The sequence below is a fragment of the Haemaphysalis longicornis genome, unplaced genomic scaffold (assembly GCF_048455015.1).
Source record: "Haemaphysalis longicornis isolate Haplotype H1 unplaced genomic scaffold, Haemaphysalis longicornis Haplotype H1 scaffold_8, whole genome shotgun sequence".
NCBI classification, from domain to species: Eukaryota; Metazoa; Arthropoda; class Arachnida; order Ixodida; family Ixodidae; genus Haemaphysalis; species Haemaphysalis longicornis.
Window position 1 is genome coordinate 73,104,391 of NW_027526445.1, and position 25,754 is coordinate 73,130,144.

Here is a 25,754-nt window from a genome sequence, read left to right on the forward strand (position 1 = left end):
TAACAGAAGTAAGGCCAGTAATGCGTGATACCTTCGATGCGACATACTCTACCTGCTTATTCCATTTCATGCTCTCTGAGAAAATTACAACCAGTGTCCTAAATGGTCTGACCATTTCCATGTTCGCGTCACAAAGCGAAAAATTCATAACGCGGTTAAGTTCCGTATTCTTATTGCGAAACACAATAGTTTTAGTTTCATTAGTATTATTTTTCAGTCCATGGAAATCTGCCCATTTCTCTAGCTCTACAAGACTTTTATTTGCTTTGAATTCCAGTTCATCTGCCGATCAAGCGCAAGAAAGCAAATGGTGTCATCCGCATAAATGACCAATTTCTCTTTGTTATCAATCTGCAGGATATCGTTTACAAAAATATTCAATAAAAATGGGCCTAAAATGCTGCCTTGCAGCACACCTGTTAATCGAGGTTTCATGGCTGATGCGTGCTCCTTTATCTAAACGAACTGCTTCGGCTGCCTAAATAGGATTTTCAAACCATCAAAGGTGTTCCCAGGAAGCCGCAGTATTCTAACTGTTTTAGAAAGAGTGAATGATCCAGATAGTCGAAAGCTTTAGTAAAATCCATGTATATACCAAGAGCCAACTTTTTGTTCAAAAGTGTTCAAAATAAACTCTTTTTGCTGTAACAGTGCAAGCTCTGTTGAGCGGTACTTCCTGAAAGAGAATTGAGCGTCGGTCAGCAACTACAGCGTATCGCAGAAGCGAGACATTCTCGATAAAATCACCTTTTCTAGTCCTTCCGAAAATACAGGCAGTATTGACGCTGATCTGTCCGATATCGTTCCTGTCGACTTTCTTGAACAAAACAATGACCCTGGCTTGTTGGATATATGTGCGGGAAAACACCATGGGATAGGCGAAGGTTAAATATATCTGTTAGGGTCGGTAGTATAAGATCTAACACAAACTACACAGGTTTTTTCTTTTTTATATAGGCATTGCAGCTCCCGCTGTTTTTCATGTCTAGAAAAACTGATTTCACATCGTTATCGGCTGCTGGACGCCGAAAAAATGTCTCATCACATCTGAATTTAAAATTATTCAGAGCATTGCTTAATACCTACTTTTACTAAATTAACAAAATATTCATTAAAAGCATTGGCCAGACAACTACCTGTCAGCTCGTTTCGATCTTTATTGATATTTGTTACTGAATTGAAATTTGGAGTAGGGTTTAAAACTGCGTTCAGTTTTTTCCATTTAACAACCGTTCGTTGTGAAGTATTGTTAAAGTAGTCGCAGAAGTAATTGTTTCTCGTGGTTTTAAGTTCTTTTGTGACTTTGTTACGGAAAAACTTGTACATATTAAACTCTTTGAGATTGCGAGATTTAATAAACTTTTTATGCAGTTTATCTTTCTTTTATTTTATAAAGCAGCTCAGGAGTAACCTAGGGCTTGCGGATCTTACGAGATTGTCGAAGACTTTTAAATGGAAAACACTCCTTGTACAGGGCTAAAAAAGTATGAAAGAATGAATTGTAGGCGCGTTCCACGTCCGCTATATTAAACACATGTCGCCAGTCACAAGTACGCACCTTATCTCGACAAGCGCACAGATTAGTATCCGTTACTGCTTGATACAATATTGGTGGCACAGTCTGTTTTTTTAAAACCTGGTTTTATAAATGCATAGATAGATGCCCTTGTGATCACTTATGTCGCTGATAATTACACCCGATTTCAGTTTTATTGCACTCACATTTGTAAAGAACAAGTCAAGTAAGGGTCGCTGAACCGTGATCAGGACCTAATATTTCGGAATGTACACGTCAGAAATGTTTTGACACTCAGTTGCAACAGTACAATCCAGCTGAAATTCTAATGGCCATATGACGCACTCTGAATTTCCCTGGCGCAACTTTTGTGTATGAACGTTCATTGGCACTATCGGCCTTCGAAGAGAGTTTCATTGAACCAGGACATCATATTAACTACGCTAAGACACGTACGAGGGAACCTCATGAGTTTGTCTGACATTCCGGGACTCTGCTCTAATAAAATGTTCGACAAATCGCCCAAATAGCCTCTCTGTTTCACAACACCATACCGGGTATTGTAGAAAACGACAGGATACTTTTCACTTGTCAGGGAACAGTGGTATTTTGGTTGTGGCATCTTTCAGGCGAAAGCTGCTGCCCTATCCGTTAGAACACTGCTCTGTTTAAAAAGTCAGCCTCGAATGCGTCGGTCTTGACATACCTAGCACATTTCCCGGCAAACAAAGTACCCCCAATACCACACTGTTTTCTCAATGCTCATTCCCTGTCTGATACTGAAAATCAAAAATAGAGGTGTTTCCGCTCCTTTAACAACCTTACGATGTGAAATTACTGGGAACATAAATGTATCAACGTACCAGGCAGAGGAGTTGGACAACAGTGTCGGCATTTTCTGGCGGGGGGGGTCTAACCAAATTTTTGCAGCCTCGTTCAGCTTGAACATAGCAAAGCTTTATGAATATTACGCGCATGTTTTAAACATTTTAAGAATTCAGTGTTCTCCACTACCTCCTACGCCCCCCTAAAAACAAGTGGGAAAGAATACCCGCTCAAGCAAGGCTATGGCAGGTTTAAAGCCAATATACAATAAATGAACCGGGCTGGAAGCCGATTTTTTTAAGAAAGGCCAAATTGCATGGGGAAAAAAACCCTGCAAAAATGGCTTTTCTTAAAAAAAAACTTAGCTCGAACATAAGGAAGCTCCACAAACATGACCCGCACCTTTTCGGCTAAAAGTAGCCTTGAAATTTGCACACGCGTTACAATGTGAAACAATCACAAATCAGTTTCAAGGTAGCCAGCAGCACCACCACGAACGCTCTCTCCTCCTAAAAGGATACTTAGTACTATCCAAAAAGAATCCATCAACATGGCTCACCTGTCGTGGTGGCTCAGTAGCTGTGGTGCCAGGCTGCTGAGACAAATTTGGCGGGCTCAACCGTGGCCGTGGTGTTGGCTTTTGTAATAAAGGCTGCGAGCGAAAGCTACCGCATGTTGATTTTTCGGCGAACCTAAAGTTTAACATTTGGACAAACTTATTCCATAGCCCTCCATTAGGTCGCGCTGTTTAGCGTCGGTCTAGGGCACGTTTAGTCCAGGTCACGCTGTCGCGCGTTGCTTTGGCGCGGAAAACACCACACTCAATCTATCAAATCTGCAGAAAGCGGGTACATTTCGGCGGGCCCTTTTTTCGAATGGCAAACTTTAGCCACCAGGGGGGGGTTTACTGTTGCTGGTGAGTTGGGACATCGTTTCAGTCGTTATGGCACTAACGCGGCAACACTATTGAGACAATGAATGTTTTACACCTTATGTCGCTTTGAATGACAGTACTTGCATTATTTATGGATTATAATAACGTTCTAAATGCCACGTAAACTTGGCAGGAATATATAATACTATCTCCTATGACGTCCCAAGGTAACAAAGATTTAAAACCTGTCGTATGATTGTAATAAAACAAAACGTCATTGTTTAATGTAAAATTAACAAAATTATCACTTAAGAGTAATAAAAGTTTTTTAAAGTCCCTTGTAATTTTTTGAACCTAAGCTTACTACTGTTTGTTCAGTGTGATTTATAAAAGAAAGAAAAAAAAATTGCGGACGGTGCATCATTCGGTCGCTGATGTAGTGGCGTATTTGTGTTTTATTTCTGATATGCTCTGGACCTATGTGGGGGCGTGTAGTGGAATATGTGTACTAGTGCAGTGCACGCGCCCGGACCGTTCCGAAAGCCCGAGCCCAGCCCGACCCGCTGGCCGGGCTCTGGCCGGATAGCACGCATTTTCTCGGGCCTGGGCCGGGCTGGGGCTTGAACCAAAGTTTTTTTGGGCCGTGGAGGTCCGATCCGGGCCGGCAAATTCCTGAGGCAACGTTATACTGTGCCGCAAATTCTAAACTGTTGGCAAGAGAATTTTTTGTTGTTGATATTTCATCTAAAGTGAAAAGAAAAAAAGAAGTGCTAATTCACTACCGCGCCGTTAAAACATATGATAAAAATACGATTGGACTTAAAAAGCCTTCCCAAGAACAAAAGAAACGTTTGGGTCCCATCAGCTTAGTGGGAGAGAGCGGGCCAGAATACTAGGGCACTCCAGCCACAGACTACAACATGATTGTATTTTCTCTCTCCTTTACTAGCTAAAATAAACAGAACAAACGTGACCTGGACTTCGCAGTGTGTACAGAGTTTGAAGAACCAATTTTCTAAGCAGAGACCATGATTTTTTCTCGCAAGATTTTTTTAGAGCAATGACTAAAGACAAGAAAGAACAGAAGCGCAGATAAAATCATGCAGCCAACGTCACTAGAGGGAAAGACAAAAGTCAAATGGTGAAACCAGCCACATCGTCTAAGCAAATTTTAGCAAGGAATGGAAGAACGAAAGGTGCAACATCTGTTGAATAATTGCAATAATAAATATTTGTTTTCTTCGGGCAACCGGTGTTTTAAAGGAGAACGGCCGACGTACGGCCCCAGAATGCACGTTTTTCATTTGGTTAGTGGTCTTCGGCCTAATTACGGCACGCGCACAGCCACAGAATATTTGGCAGCTGGTGTTCAAGAGGAGACCAGGCTACGTAAGGTCTCCGGTTATACGTCATGCTTTCGGTGAGCGCTGTACAGCCGAACAATGGCACGCGTCTCGGCGCCGAGAATTCATGCACCGACGTGTTTGGAAGGAGACCGGCTGGTGTAGGACCAGTTTTTCTCTGGGTGAAAAAATTTAAATAACGGGGCTCCAATTAAGACGTGGTATGGTGCAGATAAAATCTTGACCGCCGGTGGTGGTGATAATTCCTTAGAAAAAAAACATCCCCCTCGCGAGGGGCACTATCAAATGCAGAGCATTTCCGCGGGGGGCGCCCCTGCAAGTCGTATGGATTACGTATTGGTTGTTGTTGTAATTGTTGTCTTCCAGCGTAGACATTGTCGATGAAGTCGCTGGTGAAACGTGAAACGTGCCGTGAACCCCTTGCCGCGGCTATGACGCAACGTGGAGCGGCTATGACGCAACGTGGCGCGGCTATGACGCAACACAATCCAACACAATCCACTTTAATCCAATCCAATCCAAATCCAATCCAATCCAAGCCAAGCCAAGCCAATCCAATCGAATCCAATCCAATGCCCCTCGCGAGAGAGTGTTATAGCGCCAAAATCGCGCCACCACACGAACGCGTGATGTTGACGTCACGATCACGCCACAGATGTTAGCGACCGGAGCATGGAGGAAGACAAAAGTTAGGAGAAGGCGCCGCCGGAGAAACGTGAAGCCTATACATAAAAAGTAAAATCGAAGTCGGCCCAGGCGTCACTGCACCACGTGACCCCACCGCACCGCTGCTGTACGGGCCGCCGCGCAGTCTTCAATTTCGTCTGCTCGAAACTGCTCTGCGGCCCGATGTCACGAAGCCTGCAATATGTTGGTTTTTTTCCCACGGGTTTTGTATTCCGCACGTACGCGGCACTCCTGCCCGCACGCGGGCATGAGATCGCCGAGCAGACAAATGCAGGAAGGACGGGCAAAAGCTACCGCCAACGAAACACGAGAGATGCGCCGGAGTCGGAGAGCGCCGCCGCCGCCGGCCCACCCGACCATGGAGGTCACGTGCTGGGCCGACTGCGGAGGCTTGAGAAAGGCAAACGGCGGAGGGAGCGGCTTCAACGGAGCTGGGCTTGCGAAGGCGAGCTGCGTGACGTCATGCCGTCTCCTAACTTTTTCTTCCTCCATGGACCGGAGCACGCGCGAACGACATATGTGGTTTAAGCGCGAACCGACCGCGGCGAGAGAGCGTTATGCGAGCGCCCCCACCTGTTCTTGCGCGCGAACCGACTGTTGATCAGCGCGAACCCAACGCGGCGAGAGAGGGTGTTGCGCACGTCCCCACCTGCTGTACGCCCGAACAAAGCCACCTAGAAACTTCAAGGCCTCCGCACGGCGGCGTGACGTCACGCTAGTGCGATGGGCCTAGAAGTCGGCTTCACCGCGCCAGGGTCATACGTCGAGCGCAGGGACGCGCGCGGTGAATATTTTAAAAGCAGAATCAGTACGACGCGCGGAGGCACAGCCAGTGCGTGTCGTAACATGTAGGGTTTTAAAAAATCACCACTGTCCAGGAAGTAATACCAACCTATCCAAGTCAATACTTCTTTCCCTTCCACTGCATAACATGTAGAACTGCCACAGAAATAATTGACGCTGGTTGGTTCTTCCCGCTCAACACCACCATAAAGAAGTGAAATTCTGTACTACTTACATCCATTGTGTATATCCTCAAAAGGACTTGGCCAGCACTCTTACTGCCCTGCATGCTATTAGATCATCTTCGTCAAGACTGAAGTTATTTCCGCAGAATGGTGTTCATCTTCACAGCCCCCTTTCTGGGGCATTGAATAGCAAAGGAACATTTTGAAGGCCCAGAAAAAATTTATTTCATGAATATAAACAAATGTGATGCTGAAAGAATGGCACGAAAGGTACATTTATTATTCAGTTTTTCTTCACAATCCAATTAAAGGGTCGTTCACTGAAAACAATTTACCAACATGACAGCTTCAATTCACAAACTTGTCACAAAACAAGCCTTCACAGTAGTTCTTCCTGCTTTCTCACTAAAGAAGACACATACACAAAAGAAATAGTAGCTTGATACATGAATGTTAAAAAAAAGGCATACAAGCAAAACGGTATACACAAGCATACATATTGTTACCGTGTTAGTTACGGAACACTATGCCATCTGGTATGTTTAACAATATAGCTAAACAGAACTCAACTATGTACACAAATAGTAGACAACAAATGAGTAGCACTTTTCAAGCCTTCAAGGTTTTTAGTTTTCGTTCGTTCTTGGCATGGGACAATTTATCATTTTCTCTGCGGCACAAATTGTTCAACAATGTATTCGCTGCAGCACTCACGACAAGTTCCATCACCTCCTCTGCTGTGTGACCAAAATCACATGTATCCAGGTCATCAACGTCTCCAAGGACTGAAATTACAAGGCCCACAAGCGCATCCTTTTGCCTAGGAAGACTGAAAAACTGTGTGGAATGCTCTGGTGCCCTAAGTCTGTCCAGAACAATTTCAGTGAAAAGCACAGCATTTACAACAGCGGCTCGTGGGAACTTCAGCCCGCCTCTGGACATGTTTGCGATTAATGCATTTTCTGCATTATCCAAGTCCACATCTTGCAGAACAAGGTTTTCCCTACACGTCGTGCATGTCAGCTTCTTCAAAGCAGCATGGGCGCAATAGCCAGCCACATAGGTTACTGCTGGCAGCCTCGAAGCTTTTGCCTCAATGTCAGAATCTGTCACGGAGACACGAAATTGACGCTTCAATGAATGCACATCTACCTTCGACACACTTGATGCTGGCAGCATGTCCAACTGGTCCAACTCAGGGAAATCTACAACTCTTTGCAAACGCAACTTCGTCTCTGACTCATATATTTGCCTTATGGATACATGGTAGTTGGCTCCTGACAACTGCCGGTACTTTCCAAACCGATCCTCCAGGCTATCGGTTTGAAATTTCCCTAAGAGAACGTAAGTGAAACGAAGCTCTTCCAAGCAGTATTTGGCGAGTTCGTGCAAGGCGTGGGTTGTATGGCTAAAAGCAGAGTGCGTTTCACGTGTCAGGTGGCCATTATCATGCTTGAGGCTTGCCCAGTGGTCGAGCCAGCGAACTACAGTGCTCAGGTATTCGAGCTGAGGACACGAGGATGACGTTATGGGCCCCTGCAACTCATTTCGAAGCCGCTGTCCTTTTTTCGGTGTCTTAACGTTCACTACATTCCACCACCTCAAAATGGTATCAATGTATTTGGACGTTTCCTGTGCATGCTGCAATGAAATTGTGTTCAGAGCAGCGACAGTGGACGAGCTAAAAACCTTCAGGGCTAGTTTCACGTTCTGGCGCTCCATGTTTGATGGGTTCAGTGCTTTTAAGGTAAGCGTTGGCGCTATCTTTAAGAGCTCATTTTTTTCAGTTTCGTGCAGCTGACACAACACTTTAAAGGATGCTGTAAGTATCTTTGGTTTGGCATCCGTACTTTCTGGGTCCGGAAAGTACATGCACTTTCCACTGTTGCGCTGATTCAGCCAGTTATTCCTAATGCACTTAAGTAAGTGAACCGGGTCTACCACAAAAAACAGGGGGCGCGATGGATCGGCAGGATGCTGGTAGACAATGCTGAGACTTGCGGGCTTAGCAAAGAATGAGATAGCTTTTCTGTTAATGGAGTTATTGTCTGATATCAGTGCTACGATTCTGAAACCAGTTGCCTCCAGGTCAATAATAAGTTTCCGAAGAAGGTCATGCAGCATTCTAGCATCAATTTGTGCAACAGGTAAGATGTGCACAACATCTTTGTTTGGAGAAAGCAAGCTCTGGACCATGAAGACGTGGGCTGTTTTTGCAGGGTTTGATGAATTAGCAGCAGCCCCAGTCACGAAGCCAGCCTTGTAGTCAAAATATGCTTGAAGGTGCACTTCATCTATCATTAAAGTTACGGTCCGTTCATGCTCTTTGTAGGTGTTCACAACCCGCTTCGCATAAGAAAGAAAGTTAGACTCCTGTTGCTCTGTTGCAGGACTTACATCATATGACGAACACAGCCTTCTGATTGTGTCAGGGTGCGGCAACTTAAGTTTCATTGAACTTCTCAAAAACTTGTAAGCATGGGGTGAAATCGTGTAAAAAAGGCTGGCAAAGACCAAAAAATCGGGGGAATATCGGTTAGCATTGTTTAAGACAAGATCAACTTGGCTCTTCAAAAGTTTTAGCACCTCCAAATGCCAATCTTGCAATTTGCATGCAAAATGTTCACCACTCACTCCATCCAGTAAAGTTGCTACCAATTGCAGAAGATTACGTATCTTCTGAGAAGGCTCAGTGCAGATACTCCTGTGAAACTCTTCAATCGTATGTAGCACTGCTTTCAGATCTCTCAGGTCACACAGCTTATCAGGGACAAGCACGTCACCACACTTGCTCAAGCGGGTTTCACCAAAAAACACTTCTACGTGAAGGTCCGACGACACAATCACCGACGAACGGACTGCAGGAGCAGAATGAAGTTCCAAATCCAAGAAAAAAACCTTCCCGTCCCTGTTGATAATAGTCCAGAAGTCGGAGTTTTGAAGGCTTGTCAAGGCGTCGAGCAAGTTGGAGAAATCACTTATTCTGTTTTTGGCCTCCTCTTCAGCTTGAGTCTGCTCCGAAAGCCTTATTGCCTCTTGCAAAGAAGCTGCTTCCAAGCGCATCCTTTTCTCTTCCGGTGCTTCCCGAACTGGCGCTTGTGGTCGGGATAAATATGCTGGGCACTTCGGAAACAAACTTGGAACTGAAGTTTGTTTCAGGCGAACAGTTTTCAGAAGAACTTCGACGACTTTTCCAGTTTTGACATCTGTGTAGGCAGTTGTGTTCACGTAATCTGTTGGCAGGAAATGCTTTTCACAGAGCTGAAATAAAATAAAAATCAAATGAGCATGAAACTGGACAAAACACGGCAATAATATCAAGCGCACCGACAAGTTCAAAGACCCTGTCTCTCAGCGGAAGAAATGAAGATCGTGAGCACGTGCGATGGTGCCGTGAGTAACTCAAATGATGCATTTGCAACCGCCAGCAGATAAATCGCGCGACGAAAGCTTCTTGTCTGAGAACACGGAGTAATGATGCAGAAAAGGAATGCTTACCACTGTGTACTTCGTTGGCAAGAAGTCTTTCCGGGGAACAGCTCTGGTCCATGCTGCCCGCATCGTCGGGTCAGTAGGAAATCTGTGCACTCGGACACTTGCACCGCCGTCATAATTTGATTTGCAGTTGGGCGCACAGCAACCGCCAGGCATCGTTGCGTTCGAACCAAGGATAATCCCCCTTGGTTCGAACGGATGAAGACACAAAACAAAGGAAGTCCCCACAAAAGAAACGTTGCAGTAACAACACAGAACAGGGAGGATGTAACTAACAACGTTACAAAAACCACGAGTGACGAAAACATGACAAATGAAGCTACAGTGATGACAAATGAAGTGACAAATGAAGCTACAGGACTACGGAAAATACAGCTTCTAAGTTCGGTCCAAGTTTAAAGGAAATTTAAATCTAAAGTAGTCGTATTCATTTGTGCTTACGCTTGTTAGGTTAACAGCAAACTTCTTCAAGTTCATGTTAATATCCTGTCGGACTAGGGATGATATTTAACAACACTCTGGCGGGCACGGGCCTAGCTCATATTTTAGAAGTTTGTCGGGCTCGGGCCGGGCTCGGGCTCAGATTTCTAAACTTCGTCGGGCTCGGGCCCGGCTCAGGCTCAATTTTTATAAATTTGTCGGGCCCGGGACGGGCCTGGGCAGTCTCTCTATCGGTCCGGGTCGGGCCGGGCCTAGAAATTGCGGCCCGTTCACTGTAAGGTGTACTGCTGGTATTATAAGAAATTCTGAACAGGGGACATTATTTTAAAGGCTGGAGGGCATCAACGAATACAGGGTCCTAAAAATACAGTAATAAGCTCAACTGTGACTGTAATCGAGGCGGATAACACCGACATATAATATATTAAAAACGGCTCCCGTGTTCGTACCTGTCCTTATTCGCAATTAAAAAAAATTGTCTTGCAAGAAAACTTTTCTTTAAAACTCAACCATGGGCTATAGTGTATTTTCTTTGTGTTGCTGTTGATCAAATGATCGCTGTGGTAACCAACACTACAAGTTTTAAATCAAGGCTTGTTTACTATCTGCAAACAAACCAGGAGTTTAGTAACCTTTAGTAGTTTCGAACAGAGCTGACTTTGCCCGTGAGTAGCTGGGATCGCACGGTGATGAAAGCACGGCCAGAGAATCCCACCACCAAACTTTCGCCTCCGCATGGGTGCTTCCCTCTGTCCACCTCTCTGTCGGTGTAAACGCAGCAGTCGACGGAATGAAGGAATTTCCGCAGCAGAAGCAACTGCCCTGTCCATAGGGGGCTACCGTATGGTGAGTGGGTGGCTTCACTTTTCCCTTCTCTGTAGCTTTTAATGATTTTTGTATGCCCCATTTCTGCGTGTCATCGTCGAGATTCCGGGCATTGTAAAGGCGCGGCCATCTGCGGCCGCTTACTCGAACTTTTGAAGCATAGGAGGGTGATTCTACGAGAGAAGAATCATGCGTGAACACGCGTATTTTGGTTTTCCCATATTTTTTTGTTTCACGAAAGCCAGGAATAGCTTAACACTGCTGTCCGTATTGCGTGCGTACTTCGCGAGAAAAAAAAAATTGCAAAATTGGCGGCGGGACGCCTGATTTTCTGTAACTGTAGTTCGTTCCAACTTTGGGGCTTTCCGCACGGCAAGGTTTGATGGTTCTGTTTAAATTTTTTTTTTAAACAAAAACAACACCAAACTGACACACGGGGCAAAACAAATTCTGCGCTTAGTTATGAACAAAAAAATTTGAATCAAAATTGCGAATTCGCATCAGACGCTAGATTTTCGATAACTTGGACGCCCCCTGTCTCCGTCTCTATAGTTGTGATGAACTTGTATAGAGATGGATATTGTCGACCAGATATCTGTAAACGTATCTGCAAATTTTGGACAGTCGATAAAAAATATAAATATACGCACAAAAAAAACATTCCGTGCTGTAATTTTTCTCAAAATGCGTATCTTTAAACATAATATAAAAAAACAACCCAGTCTCGATTTTCTTCAAAGTTGGGTAAGAAACACTCAAAAGGTGATTCAACAACACTGTTAAAAAACGTGTGGCATCATTTTGTGTGTATCGTTATTATAAGCAGCTCAATTCACGGTTTGAGACTCGCCTCACTGCCGTGTGCTCGGCTACTGGCGCTGCTTTTCTGGCTTCGCTTTGATAAAAGTGTCTGCCAGCATTCAGCGGCCACACCAGGTACTTCTCAACCTTTGACGTCCTACTAAAGAGACATCACGTTTTTAATCTTTTATATTGGCGATGTTTCACTGAATACTCGGTACCCAAGCTACGCCTGTGGCGAAAACACGCCAAAAAAGCAGGCCTTTGCGGGCGTAACGTTAATTTTAGCAAGATCTAAAATCGGCGTAATAAAATAAGAGTTTTCTTGGTGTGTTAAAGGCCGTACCTGATACCCTGCCGGCTTGTTAAAACAAAGTGCACTTGTTTAAGGATGGAGCACTTGTTTAAATGTTGCAAAATTTCATAACTGGAACTGATTTCGATGTCGCAAAAAACGCAGACAATTACAAGGACACGGCTGTAGCGGGCCACATCCCGTTGGGCAATTGAGTTATAACAGAGTCGAGCCGGTGTCCTTTGGCTCAGCAGCACAATACCTTATTTTTTTTTTTATTTATTAGTACCTCAAAGGCCCCCGGGGGGGTATTACATGAGGGGTGGGCAAACACATCAGCAGCATGGCAACAAATACAAACAAGATTATTAGTCGAGATAAGCATTTTCAATGGCACTTTTGAACATGGCGTTACTGGTAATAGCGGCAATGTCGGCGGAAAGGTTGTTCCATTCGTGCGCAGTGAAGATAAAAAATGAACGTTGAAAAGTTGTGGTTCGGGTGCGTGGGACATACACGGCGTTGGGGTGAGAATGGCGAGAGATACGATGCGCTGGAACTATGATCTGGTCATTGCGGTTGAGAGAGTAAAAAAACCGGTGATAAAGGCAGAGTCGGGATATGTGGCGGCGGCGTTCCAATGATGGCAGGTGGAGCTGACGTTTCAATGCTGAGATGCTAGAACGGAAAGAGTATACTGATAGAATGAAGCGCGCGGCACGATTTTGAATGGATTCGATGGAGTGCGAAAGGTTAGCTTGATGCGGGTCAAAGACAGCACCGGCGTACTCTAATTTTGGCAAGACCAAGGTTTTGTACGCTAATAATTTTATTGCAGTCGGAGCGGAGGACAAATTTCTGCGCAAGAAGCTGAGGGCACGGTTAGCGGAATTAGTAATGTAGTTGATGTGATGGGTCCAAGTTAGATCATGGGAGATGATAATACCTAGGTACTTGAATGAGTCAGTGGCAACAATTGCGGCGTTATTGCAGACATACGTGGAATTTATGTAATTGCGACGTCGGTTGAAGGAAACTAATGAGGACTTGCTAACGTTAATTTTCATTAGCCATTTTAGGCACCATTCCTGGATATTAAACAAGTCTTGTTGAAGGATAGCGGTATCGTCTGAGGTTAGTATGGGACGGTAAATTACGCAATCATCTGCGAAAAGACGGATATTAGATGAGACAGTAAGGGGCAGATCATTAATGTAAATTAGAAATAATAGTGGGCCGAGCACTGTTCCCTGGGGAACACCAGAGAGTACAGGGGATAAGCAGGAAGAGTGTGAATTCGCATGAACAAACTGCTTGCGGTGGGTTAAAAAATTTTGTATCCAATTAAGAACATCCGGGTGTAGGTTTAAACGGGAAAGTTTGAGTAGGAGCCGGGCGTGAGGTACTTTATCGAAGGCCTTCTCGAAGTCCAGGAATAGTGCATCAACGGGAATGTTTTTGTCCAGATGAGTATGCAAATCGTGAAGAAAAAGGGCAAGCTGGGTGTCACAAGATAAATGTTTACGAAAACCATGCTGATTTGGATGGAAGAAGTTTACAGATGATAGAAAGGAAACTATATGGGAGTACAATACATGTTCCATGATTTTAGAAGATACGCTGGTAATGGAAATGGGGCGATAGTTGTTAGGTGATGACCGGTCGCCTTTCTTGAAAACCGGAGAAATCTTCCCGATACGCCAGTCTTCTGGGACAGAGCCTGTGTCAAGTGACTGTTGAAATATGAGTGATAAGAGGGTGCTGCTTATGTGGTTAGTGTTCTTTAGGATTTTTGAATTGATGCCATCAATTCCTATTGAAGACGAGTTCGATAATGAGTCAATCACTTTAGCGATGCCATGAGGATCGAATATAATACTTTGCATTGGGGCATGTGAAAGGTAAGGCGCGTCCGGAAGATTATTAGCAAGCTCGCGGTTAAAAACGGAACAGAAAGAATTGTTCAGAACGTCAGCACAATTCACTTCTGAGACGCTGTTGCCGGAGTTGTCGAGCAAGGAAATTAGATTGGGTTTATTAGGGTTAATTGTTTTCCAGAAACGCTTGGGGTCGTTTTCTAGCATGGCAGGCAGGGTAGTGGAAAAGAATTTTTCTTTGGCATTAGTAGTCAGCGTATTATACTCTTTTGCAGCTTTGTAGTACTTATCCCACGCGATTTTAGATCCAGCCTTTTTTGCTGATCGAAAGAAGCGCTTCTTTTTGTTATTTAGACGCTTTAGTGTGCTGTTAAACCACGGTGACTGAGGCCTCTCGGTAACGGTAATAGTGGGGATGTAGAGTTTCATTAGTCGCAGCATTTCGGACTTGAACATTTGCCAGTTCGATTCGACAGAGCGCTGAAGAAAGCTTGGGATGAAGATGTCGGCAAAAGTGGAGAGTTCGCGAGTGATGCCTTCGTAATCGCCTTTATCATAGAGGGTTAAGGTTTTCCTTATTTTTTTACCCTGTTGTATACAGCAAGAAAAAGTGGTATGTAGGACGTCATGATCGCTGAGGCTTTGCAGGTGAATGATAGAAGAAAATTGTTCAGGGTGTGTTGTTAGGATAAGATCGTGGATATTCGAAGAATGGTTTGTAGAACCTTAGCAGCTAGGCCACCGCGGCGGCTTTATTTCCCTGTTTTATGTACATAATGTGTACCCTTTATTCCGTATATCCCATATTGTAAGGAAATTTCATCCTCGGTAGATTTAAATGAGTTAACTCCCGGGCTTAAGGAGCCCTCCAGTACTTGATCGAATGTGCTACCGCAGAGGCACGGCTAAAACAGTAGCTACAGAAGGTTATGAGAGTTCATAACTAGAATCAACACCGCTGACATTGACGACTATAACGTGGGAACTACTGGAAAGCATTACAGAGAGAAGTGAGTTTAAGAGTAACGGAGAAGAAGCTTCCTATTTGCCTATACGAATGACTTGCGCTAAGATACGAAACCAGGGTGCATGAGACAAAAAAGCGAGAATGCTATATAATGATCGCTCCTGACAAACGTTAGTACACGATACGGTCTGGTAAGCAATGATATTTAAGCAGTGTCACATTAGTACGTGAAAACGTGCTCTCGAGCATTGACTGAAAAAATAGCTGGACGTGACGAAAGAGAGAAACGAATATCACCCAGAAGATGAAGGAAACGTACTGGTACTATTCATGCGAAATTGTGCTCCGAATGCCTCAGGACGCTCAACCCTCGACAAGACTGAGAAAAAAATGGAGAAATGAATTTATATTCACAGAAAGGCTGAGGAAAGAAACTGCAAATTTAGGTAATTGTAGTGAATTCATCTTGAGGGAGGGCTAGCGGAAAGGCAGAAGGGTTGCCAATATGGCTTCAAGCTTTATGATAATATAAAGAGATAACACATGTCAGAGCAATATTGTACTGAGTGCAAATCTTTTTATTAATCTAGTGCGATCGCAGACAGGAAAAAGCAAAATGGAACATTCAAGAATTTATTGCTGATTTTCTTGCGTGCAATGCATATTGGAAGCAATGCATTGTGCAATGTTCGCTTGTGGGCACGATTTGTACGAAAGTATCGCTGAGAAGTTGGAAACTCGGGAACTGTTAATGGCGCATACCAGTTTTTCTGAAGCCGTTTGCCAGCTCCACAACTGAAAACAATGCACGTTAAACATTTCCACTTGCGGAGTGCCTGAGCAGATTCTGTCGGGGTCCAGATTTTCTTTCATAATTACTCAAACAACCCATTTTTGTAACAGTATAACCGGTCATATTGGTACGCCATATTACTGCGTGAAAAGTTTATTTATGCTTTGCCCATTTTGCAGATCGGTCGTTCATTCAATAACGTTCTGGTAGAACAAGGGGTATTTTACAATTTGAAAATTTCGATACATAGTTCACTGAAAGTTGACAAAAATGTTACTGTGGTGATGGCATAGTTTAAGGAGTGCCTAATATTAAACACCATTATTTTCGCTTACATTTAGACCAGAAATTAGACTATGCACAAAGGTTTACTTAGATAGCGTTGTATTTTTTTTTTCGTGGATCTTTCACTCCTTTTATCCTGAAAATGTCTCAGAGAACGGACATTGTATGCATGCAGTCACCTACTCAATTTGAAAACAATTTCTGAGCACATTTGTTTGCCATCCCTTCCGCCCCAATATAATGCGCAAAGCACGTAGAGGCCTCCTGCGCTGCCCAGGGGGCGCTGCGCAAGCGGCTTCCAGGGAGTACTTCCGGGTAGTACAAAGCTGCGCGGGTCCGAAAGGATCGCGTTGTTGACAGAAGCAAAATGAGCTCTATGTTCCCGATTGCTTTGCGACATGGTCCCCAGCCCATCCCCGACGAGTCCGCTCTCATCCAGCGATCAACTTGGCATTAGGGGAAAAAGCTTTGCAGCGCTAAATACGTTTACAGCGCCGACGAAAGTGCCGGGACGGTGACGGTGCTCTCCCACTGGCAAGTTCACTGACCATTTGAAGTGAACCTTCTAGTTTAAACTGAAACTCTAGGTGACAAGCACTTTTCAACAACATCCGATCAAAAAATAAGAGGGCCGCAATCGGCTATGATCGCGCATTAAAAAGCCGGCGAGTCCGGCGGACCGCTGGCTCGCCTGCTGCGGTGCGCCGCTCTTTTGCGTACCTGCGCAATATATGCGTGCACTTTCATTAAACAGTGCTCGTTTGCGACGCCGTTACGAATACATGGTGCAGCATTAGCTTGCCGTTTTGTTGCGTGTCTCCGTGACAAAATGCAGCGAGCGTCAGAAGCGTGAAATCTGTTTTGCGATTCCGAAATTAGTGGCGGTATAAAACAAGGTGGTCGGGCGAACTGAGAGGCCGCTCGCTTTACTTGTTTGCTCTCACTTTACTTAATTACGCTCTTGCATTATATATTCCCAGTTCGCACTTAATAGGCTAGAATGAGGGTCAGCAACGTTTTGAATTGTAGGGCGGAGTTGCATGCAGCCGACACGGCGGAGGGCTGGACGGCAAATCGGGTGGGAGGAGGAGGGGGGCTTTGAACGCAAAAAAAAGAAATAGCGAATTGCCAATAATATTTGACAATAAACTGGTGAAGTGTGAAGATGGGGGACAATTCAACTGGAAGCGACCAATTCTCTGTTCTTGCCTCGCAGCCTAACTCCAGTTGAGGACAACTCGCATGTCGGCGTTCAGATTCTTAGCGACAACCCCTGCACTAGAAGATAACCAACAGAGTCAGTGATGATCGTATGTAAATATTCGGGGCTGCGCGCCGTGTATGCGGCTGTTATGTTATGCAAATAGAAGTACATATCTTTGCAGGCAGCAGGCATGCGATTTGGTGCTTGTTTTGCGTCCTTTAATAGCGCTTAATTTGTTTATTTGACGCTATTGCCTCACATACTCGCTTGTATACATGTACCCTGCCGTTCGTAAATCATGCGGCATGAAACGTTACGCAAGAATAATTTATTTTGCGAAAATACAAAACACAATTTCCACTAGTTTTCCAGGCGGTGCCAGGCCAGCAGTGTCAGCTGAGTCGGCTACGCAATTCTTGCGTTCGCTTGCATTTACCTTTTGCAGTTACAAGCAGCGTTCCGCGTTTATGCTACTCGTGAACTTTCCTTTGTTGACCGCACGCAAGAAGAAATAACTCTAATGGTCGTCAGGAAGTTAGAACACCTGGCCGACCTGGCGATACTGTCCCACGCCGCGACGACCGCGACAGCTCGCTCAAAAGAAAGGCGATAAACGGCTTGTTTTAGCGGATATTATTTTGTTTAGCCTCTGCAAGTACTTTAAGGGCTATTTCATACAGTATGCAGTCATTTAAACGCGCCACAAAGTGATTAAACTAAGAACAACGAACTTTCACTCTGGCTTGTAATTGAAAACACATGGAGGGCGGCGAGGGTCGTCTGCTTTTGTACTACCCAGAGGCGTCGGCCACTAGGGGCGCTGCATGTCGCCAAAACTCCAGCGCACGAGGCCTATGATAAATTTCTTTGCTAAAACAGGATACATCAACTCCCGCGGTATTTCCCGTTGAATAAAGACAAATTCTCACCAGTGCACTTCTTTACACCGTTGGCTTTTTCTATTCCCTCAGAAAGTATTTCAAATTTTCCGTGGATGCGCCCATACAGATAACTTGTTTTTTGGGTTACGACACAAAGAGGACAACAGTAACAGCTAGTGAAAGATCCGGTTTGTTTTGTGAAACTTCAATTTTTGTGTGTTCACAGCTTACATTTCGCCATCACTTTCTTGTATTTACCCTTCTCAAAGCCTAGCAAAGTACATTGGTCGCAGTAATATTGTAGTGGTCTCCGCGACACTAGTCGTCCAGTCCGTTATGTGCGGTGTTCATGCAGTATCTGTCACTTAAACACTATTTCAACATTTCAAGCCATCAACTTAATTATAACTGCAATTAAATTATGAACCGCGATTTCTTATAAGTTCAATTTAAAAATTACATGCATAATACCAAGGAAAACATAAAAAATTGGAAAATTTATCTAATACTTCTCAAGTTTGAAATAACACAACACTTTGCTTCATGTGTTCTGCAAAAACAAAGAAATATTTTTATCAAATACCTGCAAATTTTAATTGCCATCATTTTTACCAAATTCTCACGCGGTTTTATTATATTGGAGTAAATTGTTTCGAGGTTTTTTTGTGACCGAAATAAGGACACTACACAATACACAAGAGATGGAAAAAACGGCTCACTTCAGGGAGCGGCTCAGAACGGCTCAGTTCACTGAAGTGAACCGGTTCATTTGCACGGTTCAGCGGTTCATTTAGGACTGTAACCTGTGTTAAGCATGCATAATCTAAATTATTACTTAATTGTTATTGAGTCATTTATTTTGTAACATCCGGTGTATTTGTACTGAAAAGAATTGGCATCACCATCATTACAAAGGTTTTTATGTGTAAGTGGTATTTCAGAATCACTCTCGGTGTATAATAAAGAAAAAAATGCAACTTTTTGTCAACTTTATAACCCCGCAAATATCATCTCTACTAGTGAGCTGTGGCGCCAGAAAAAATGATTCTGGACATAATACAAGAAACTAATTTTAATATTGTGGTGGTGAACAACACTTTGTTCAGTTTATTCGAAGCGAGGTCGACGGGTCCGCTTTCTGGCAGCGATAATAGATGACGCGAAAGTTGCACACAAGACCCAGCTGGGTCGGCCGATACGCCTCTAATAACTCTACCGGAACGTGCCGACACGACTCCTTCAGAGCCATGCTCAGCACGATTCTCTAATCGAGCGAGCAGCCGCTGCACGTCGGTTCTTAGAAGAGCCGCTCTGCCAAAGAACCGCCGGGAGCCGAGAATCTCCGGGGAACTGAGCGGTTGAGAAGATCCACCTCGTTCCTGACTCGGACAACAGCTGCACGCACAAATGTAACTGTGGTGAATGATATGGTCACAGGAATTTATTTTCCTGTTACTTCGAAAATACAGACGCAGTTCCTTCACTGCTGCCATGGTGGCCTCCCGATCTGTCATTCACCGCCGCCACCGCCGCCCGCCGCCGCGGTTCCCAAATGGCGCCTCAGAAGATCTGCTTCGCGAAGAGCGGCTCTCGAAAAGAGAGGGAGCCGTTCTTCGGCTCTTCGGTTCAGTAACTGAGCGGAAGAGCCGGAAGAGCTGAAGAACGGGTCAAAACTGCATCCGCTTCTCCTGACTCGAATTGTCTGCTCCCACGACGAGGGGCGCGCTGGAGGAATTTGAGAAATTAGCCCAAGCTGGCCCGGCAGTACAGTTGCTTTCTCGCCCCGACAATAGATGGCGCAGAGAGACGGCTCATTTGACCCGGGTCTTCGGTTCAGTAACTGAGCGGAAGAGCCGGAAGAGCCGAAGAACGGGTCAAAACTGCATCCGGTTCTCCTGACTCGAATTGTCTGCTCCCACGACAGGAGGCGCGCTAGTCGAATTTGAAAAATTGACCCCAGCTGGCCAGGCAGTACAGTTGCTTTTCCGCGCCGATAATAGATGGCGCAGAGAGACGGCTCATTTGATCCGGGTCTTCGGTTCTTCGGCTCCGTAACTGAGCGGAAGAGCCGGAAGAGCGAATAGCGGGTCAAAACTGCATCCGGTTCTCCTGGCTCGAATTGTCTGCTCCCACGACAGGGGGCGCTGGAGGAATTTGGAAAATTAGCCCAGCTGGCCCGGCAGTGGAGTTGCTTTCTCGCGCCGGCAATAGGTGGCGCAGATAGCTTTGACCCGGCTTTTCGGCTCCGTTGGCTCTTTCTCCATGGTTTGCTGTGCTGTGGGGCTGTGGCTCGCCCGGTTCGACACGGATCACTGAGGGGCAAGAAGGGGATCCCTCTCTTCAAAAGACGCCGCTCACTTTTACTGAGCCACGGCTCACTCGTTCTTCAAAAAGAGCGGATCAAAAGATCCGGATCACTCCTGAGCGACGCATCTCTACAATACACCGTGCGATGGTTCCCCACGAGTGAAGATAAAATGAGACTCAGTCAACGGATTAGTTAATTTTGAGGTTAAATTGCTTGCCAAGCAAATGAAACGCTGAACGTTTAAACTAATCATATGATTGGTTTCATTTTGTAATGCGGTGTAATCACTAACTAGTAGTAGTAAAAGCGAGAGGCGGGAATCAGCACAGTCTGTTCCAGGTGAACCAGTTACCGTATTTCCAAACGCTTCGCTGCACAGAGCACCCACGTGACATGTCTGTCCTCGCGATGTAAAACGGTAATTCAACGTGGTCATTGGCTGCGTCCAAGCCTAAAGCAACCTAAAACATACCAAATCACCATTATTAACAAAAACAAAGCGTATATTTGAAATTTTAAAAAAATTATATTTAGGAAAATATACGCAATTAAAAAAAAACTAACCTACGAGATCGACCTGCTGGGCCTCGAACCCAAGTCGTGAGCGCCAGCACTCAGGGCTCTACGTCGGGGCTACAGAGACAGAACGGTGGGTTTGTTTTAGCAGGAGCCTAAAAGAATAGCGCGCGCAGTGACATCCCACATGTCACGTGCGCGCTCTGTGCAGCGAGGCGTTTGGAAACACGCAACCGGTTAGGGGATCGCTGCTCTTCGCACAGGGCCGCACAGAGATGATGCTAGCTGGATGCTTCTGGCGCATACCCGAGCAGGGATTGGACGATCGAGGTCCATTCGTCCTTTAACTTCTCTTCATTAAAATCACCCCCGCCGAAGAGAGAGCTATCCTGGCGACCTACGGTGAGTGCAGCACAATAGGATCGTAATAGGGCTTTAGCGAGGGACGTGCATGGTTTTGCGGCCACGACGGCGAAGGTCATCCCATGGCGTCAGCAGTTCAACAACATAGTAATGGGGAGGAAGAATGGACGACACGGTAGAGGACGTGGTGTTTAGAAACAAGCTTTCAGGAGAGACCAGGAGTAGAAGATGGTATCCACAGCCAAGCGAGATCGCCAGCAAGGTAAGAAGGTGACAAGTGCTCCTGGTTATGACGGTGCTTCTGTTGAGCTTGGTCGTTCGACGTAAACGAACGTGCAAGCCGGCAGCACTCTTCTGCGTGGCGCGTCGCGTTGGAAAGAAGATGGCATTTGGATGGATCAGGGCTGTAGGGAAGGATGGTATCCATTGTACACTATGGCTCCCGTCCGTATAGCAAAAAGAATGGTGAAAAACGTGTAGTGGTCTGCACGGCCGTATTGTAAGAGAACGTTACAAATGGTAGCACGCAGTCCCAGTTCGAATGGTCGGGTGCGACGTACTTTGCGATATGTCCCCGAGCGTGCGGTTGAATCTGTCTGCAAATCCATTGGTTTGGGTATGGTAAGCGGGTGTGGTGCGGTGCACCATTTTGCATTCTGTGAGGAGCGCTTCAACGGCCTGAGAGAGGAATACACGCCCCCTATCGTTGAGGAGTTCCCGTGGGGCACCGCGGCGTAGGACGAGGGAGTGCAGAATGAATTCACAACCTCACATGCCATAGAAGCGGGAAGCTAGCGCTGCTGTTTCTGTATAGCGCGTGAGGCAATCTACTGCCACAATTATCCAAAGGTTACCAGAAGTGTATGGCAGAGGGCCGTATAGGTCAATGCCAACACGCTCATACGAACGAACGCGGAACGGTAGGGGCTGCAGCGGACCAGCCGGCTCAGGGACAGGCGGCTTACGTCGTTGGCAATCAGTACAGTCACGAACGAATCTTCGCACAAAGCTGTACATATCATGCCAATAGCGTCTTTGACGTAGTCTGGTATAGGTCTTCAAGAGTCCCGCGTGAGCACTCTACGGATCATCATGGTAAGTGGCACACACTTCCACGTGGAGGCTCCGTGGGACCACAAGGAGCCACTTGCGGCCGCCCGGCATGTAGTTGCGGCGGTAGAAGAGGTTGTCGGGAATGGCAAAGTAAGCAGCCTGGTGACGCAGGGCTCTAGGCTGAGGTAGGTTCGACGGTGAAGGCAGGAGTTTGACTTTAGTAGCGGTCCATGCATCTTCTTGCTGCTGGGAAGCCATGTCTGAGAGAGTAAGCGATGACAAGGGAGAGTCCGCTACGCGGAGGTGTTGCGGGCCAGCATACACAGGGAGCGAGAGAGGGCGTCGGCCTCAGAGTGCTTGCGTCCGGATCGATACATAACGCGAATGTGGAATTCTTGTAGACAGAGGGCCCAACGAGCAAGTTGCCCCATTGGGTCGTTGAGAGACGACAGCCGGCACAATGCGTCGCGGTCGGTAACAGCATCAAAGGGGCGGCCATAAATGTACGGGCGGAATTCGGCGAGCACCCAGACTATGGCCAGGCACTCCTTATCAATCACGGAATAGTTCCGCTCAGCTTTGGTGGGAGTTCGACTTCCATGAGCTACGACATAATCGTCGTAGTTGGGCTTCCGTTGCACCGAGACCGACACCACTGGTGTGGTGTGCCCCTCAGTAGGAACTGCTGCGTCGTAATGCCGGAGGATAGGTGGCGAGATTAACTGACGTCGCAAGGAGGAAAATGCTGCATCGCACTGATAGCCAATCAGAAAGATCGTTATCGCCGTTGAGCAGTCTTGTTAGGGGGGCTACTATGGTAGCGAGATTTCTGACGAAGCGTTGGAAATAGGAACAGAGCACGATGAAGCTGTGGAGGGTTTTCATGAAAGTCAACTAGGGAAAGTCGGCGACAGCACGTAGCTTGTCGGGATCAGGTTACGCGCCATCTTTTGAAACAACGGGGCCGAAATAGTCAACTTGCGCGCACCGAAACGACACTTCTTTAGGCTCAGTTGGAGGCTGCAGCGGTGAGACACATCAGGATCTGGTGGAGACGAATTAGATGTGTTTCAAAATCGGAAGTGAATACGACGACGTCGTTTAAATAACAAATACATATGTGCCATTCGAGACCACGCAAGATGTTATCCATCATTCTCTGAAATGTGGCAGGCGCGATGCATATGCCAAATGGCATGACGTTGAATTCATATAAACCGACCGGGGTAAAGGTGGTTTGGGGGCGGTTCGATTCCGCAACCAGAACTTGCCAGTAGCCCGAGCGCGAATCAAGCGAGGACAATAATTCTGCACCTTGTAACAATCGAGAGCGTCGTCGATGCGAGGGAGCAGATAAACTCCCTTGAGTGTAATTTTATTTCGGTGGCGGTAGTCAACACGGAACCGTAAAGACCCATCTTTTTTCGTTACGAGCTCCACAGGCGACGACCATGGGCTTTGGGACGGCCGAATGACGCCACGCTGTAGCATGTCATCGACGTGTTCACTAATAACGCCTCGCTCCAACCCTACACACGGTAGGGTCGCTGTCGCGAGGGAGCGCGATAGCCTGTGTCGTTGTGATTGGCGAGCTGACATTTTACCTAAAGGATTGTGCACAGTGAAATGAAGAACGGAACTTGTAAAGAAGGATGAGAAGCTGCGTGCGTTGTGTGGGATCCAAATCGGCGTCCAGGGACTTCTGAACACGTCGGCGGACAGTGAAGTGTCGGTAGAAAGGGACGAGTCCAGGGCCGGGAGGGAAAGCACAGTCGGATCATCTCAAACTGCCGAAGCTGCTTATGGAGCACATAGTTTACATGACCGATTGACTCTCCATGGAGCAGGCTGACAGAACGGTGGGTTTGATTAGAGATAAACATTCTCGTACGCCCACCTTGCACTGTCAGAACGGCTAATAGGAGTGGCAACTCCTTCCGGCGGACAAAAATGTAGGGTGGTGTAATAACACAGGTCCATCGGCTATGGGCGCACTAACAAGGTCAATCATTACGGAACTGAGCTGCGGGATATCGAAGTCTTCGTCCACGGTAATCTTCCATTCACCAAAAAAAAATCCTCAGACAGCGGCCGATCGCTCTGTGAAATAAGTTCAATCTCATCCTTAGCACAATCGATCACTGCGTTGTGGCTTAACATGAAGTCCCATCAAAGAATAACATCATGGGAGCATGAAGACAAAACGACAAATTCGAAGGTGTAGACGGTGTCATGGATCACTATTCTCGCATTACATGCAGCCAGTGGTGTAACATGTGCTGCACATGCAGTCCGGAGTGAAAGTCCCGACCGTGCCGGGACTTTGCTAGCTGGATGCTTCCGGCACATACCCGAGCAGGGATTGGACGATTGAAGTCCGTCCGTCCTTTCACTTGTCTTCCTTACAACTTATTTATTATATTGTCACAGACCTTGGCGAGCATCGCCAGAAACGGAAGCAAATCCTATCCGCATATCTGCCTACGTCCGATCTCTCTTTATCTGGGTATATTTTGCTGTGGAAGGACCGACGGAAAGGATAAGCACGGAGACGAAGTTTGAAGACGACTAGTTTTGAGCCGTCAACCTGCTCTGAGCCGGTGACTAATGTGTCTTTTGTAAATACTCCTGTCTTCTGAAAACCAATCTCTGAGTTGTCACGTCACAGCTTTAGGGGGGGGGGGAATTTTTATTTCCTGTTCAAATGGCCAGCGTGCCTTCCTCCCAGCACGGAACTTCCGAGCTGGCTAAATGCTCGGCGCCACGCGCTGCCTACCAACGAGCCCTTGATCCTCCACGCCACTCATCATTGTTCCCCGCCTTCAAGACCCCGACGACCTCACTGGCACGTACGACACTGATCTGAAAGATTGGCTCAGCGTGATCGCACACGTCCGTGCTCACAACAAATGGGTCAAAACGCACATGGTCACCGATGTTATTTTTTGCCTGAAACAAACCGCTCGAAAGTGGTTTCTAATCAATGAAGAGACACTAACCAATTGGGGTGATTCCAAAAAAGAGCTTGGAAAGGTGTTCGGCAAGTCCGTGGAACACCAGCTACCGGCAAAGCAAGAGCTCCCAACCCGCGCTTATTTTTCTACAGAATGTTGCGTCACTTATATCAAGGACGCCTTGCCCTATGCTCCAAGGTTGACGCAAGATTGTCGAAGGAACACAAGGTTGACCACATTTGCGAGGGAATCGCAGATGGCGCATTTCACCTGCTCATTTGTAAGGATTACGCCCCCGTTGACTCAATCATCAAGGATTGTCGACGATTTGAGCTGGCCAAGGTCTGTGTCGCGTGACGTATATCATTGTATAAATAGATTACAACAGATAAGGCGAGTCAAAGCCGCAAGTGAAGGAAAATTAACAGTGGATTTTCAAGTGTAGAGGTAACACTGCCAATG

General features: G+C 46.1%; 1 protein-coding gene across 1 annotated transcript; it reads right to left on the bottom strand.

Moving 5' to 3' along the window:
• Positions 1-8,632: 8,632 nt before the first annotated feature.
• On the bottom strand, positions 8,633-9,885 carry LOC144148343 (uncharacterized). Its single transcript, XM_077679893.1, has 3 exons — positions 9,733-9,885; positions 9,133-9,495; positions 8,633-8,653 (listed from the first exon to the last, which is right to left on the bottom strand). Exons 1-3 carry the CDS (start codon positions 9,883-9,885, stop codon positions 8,633-8,635), a joined length of 537 nt encoding a protein of 178 aa, XP_077536019.1.
• Positions 9,886-25,754: the final 15,869 nt, after the last annotated feature.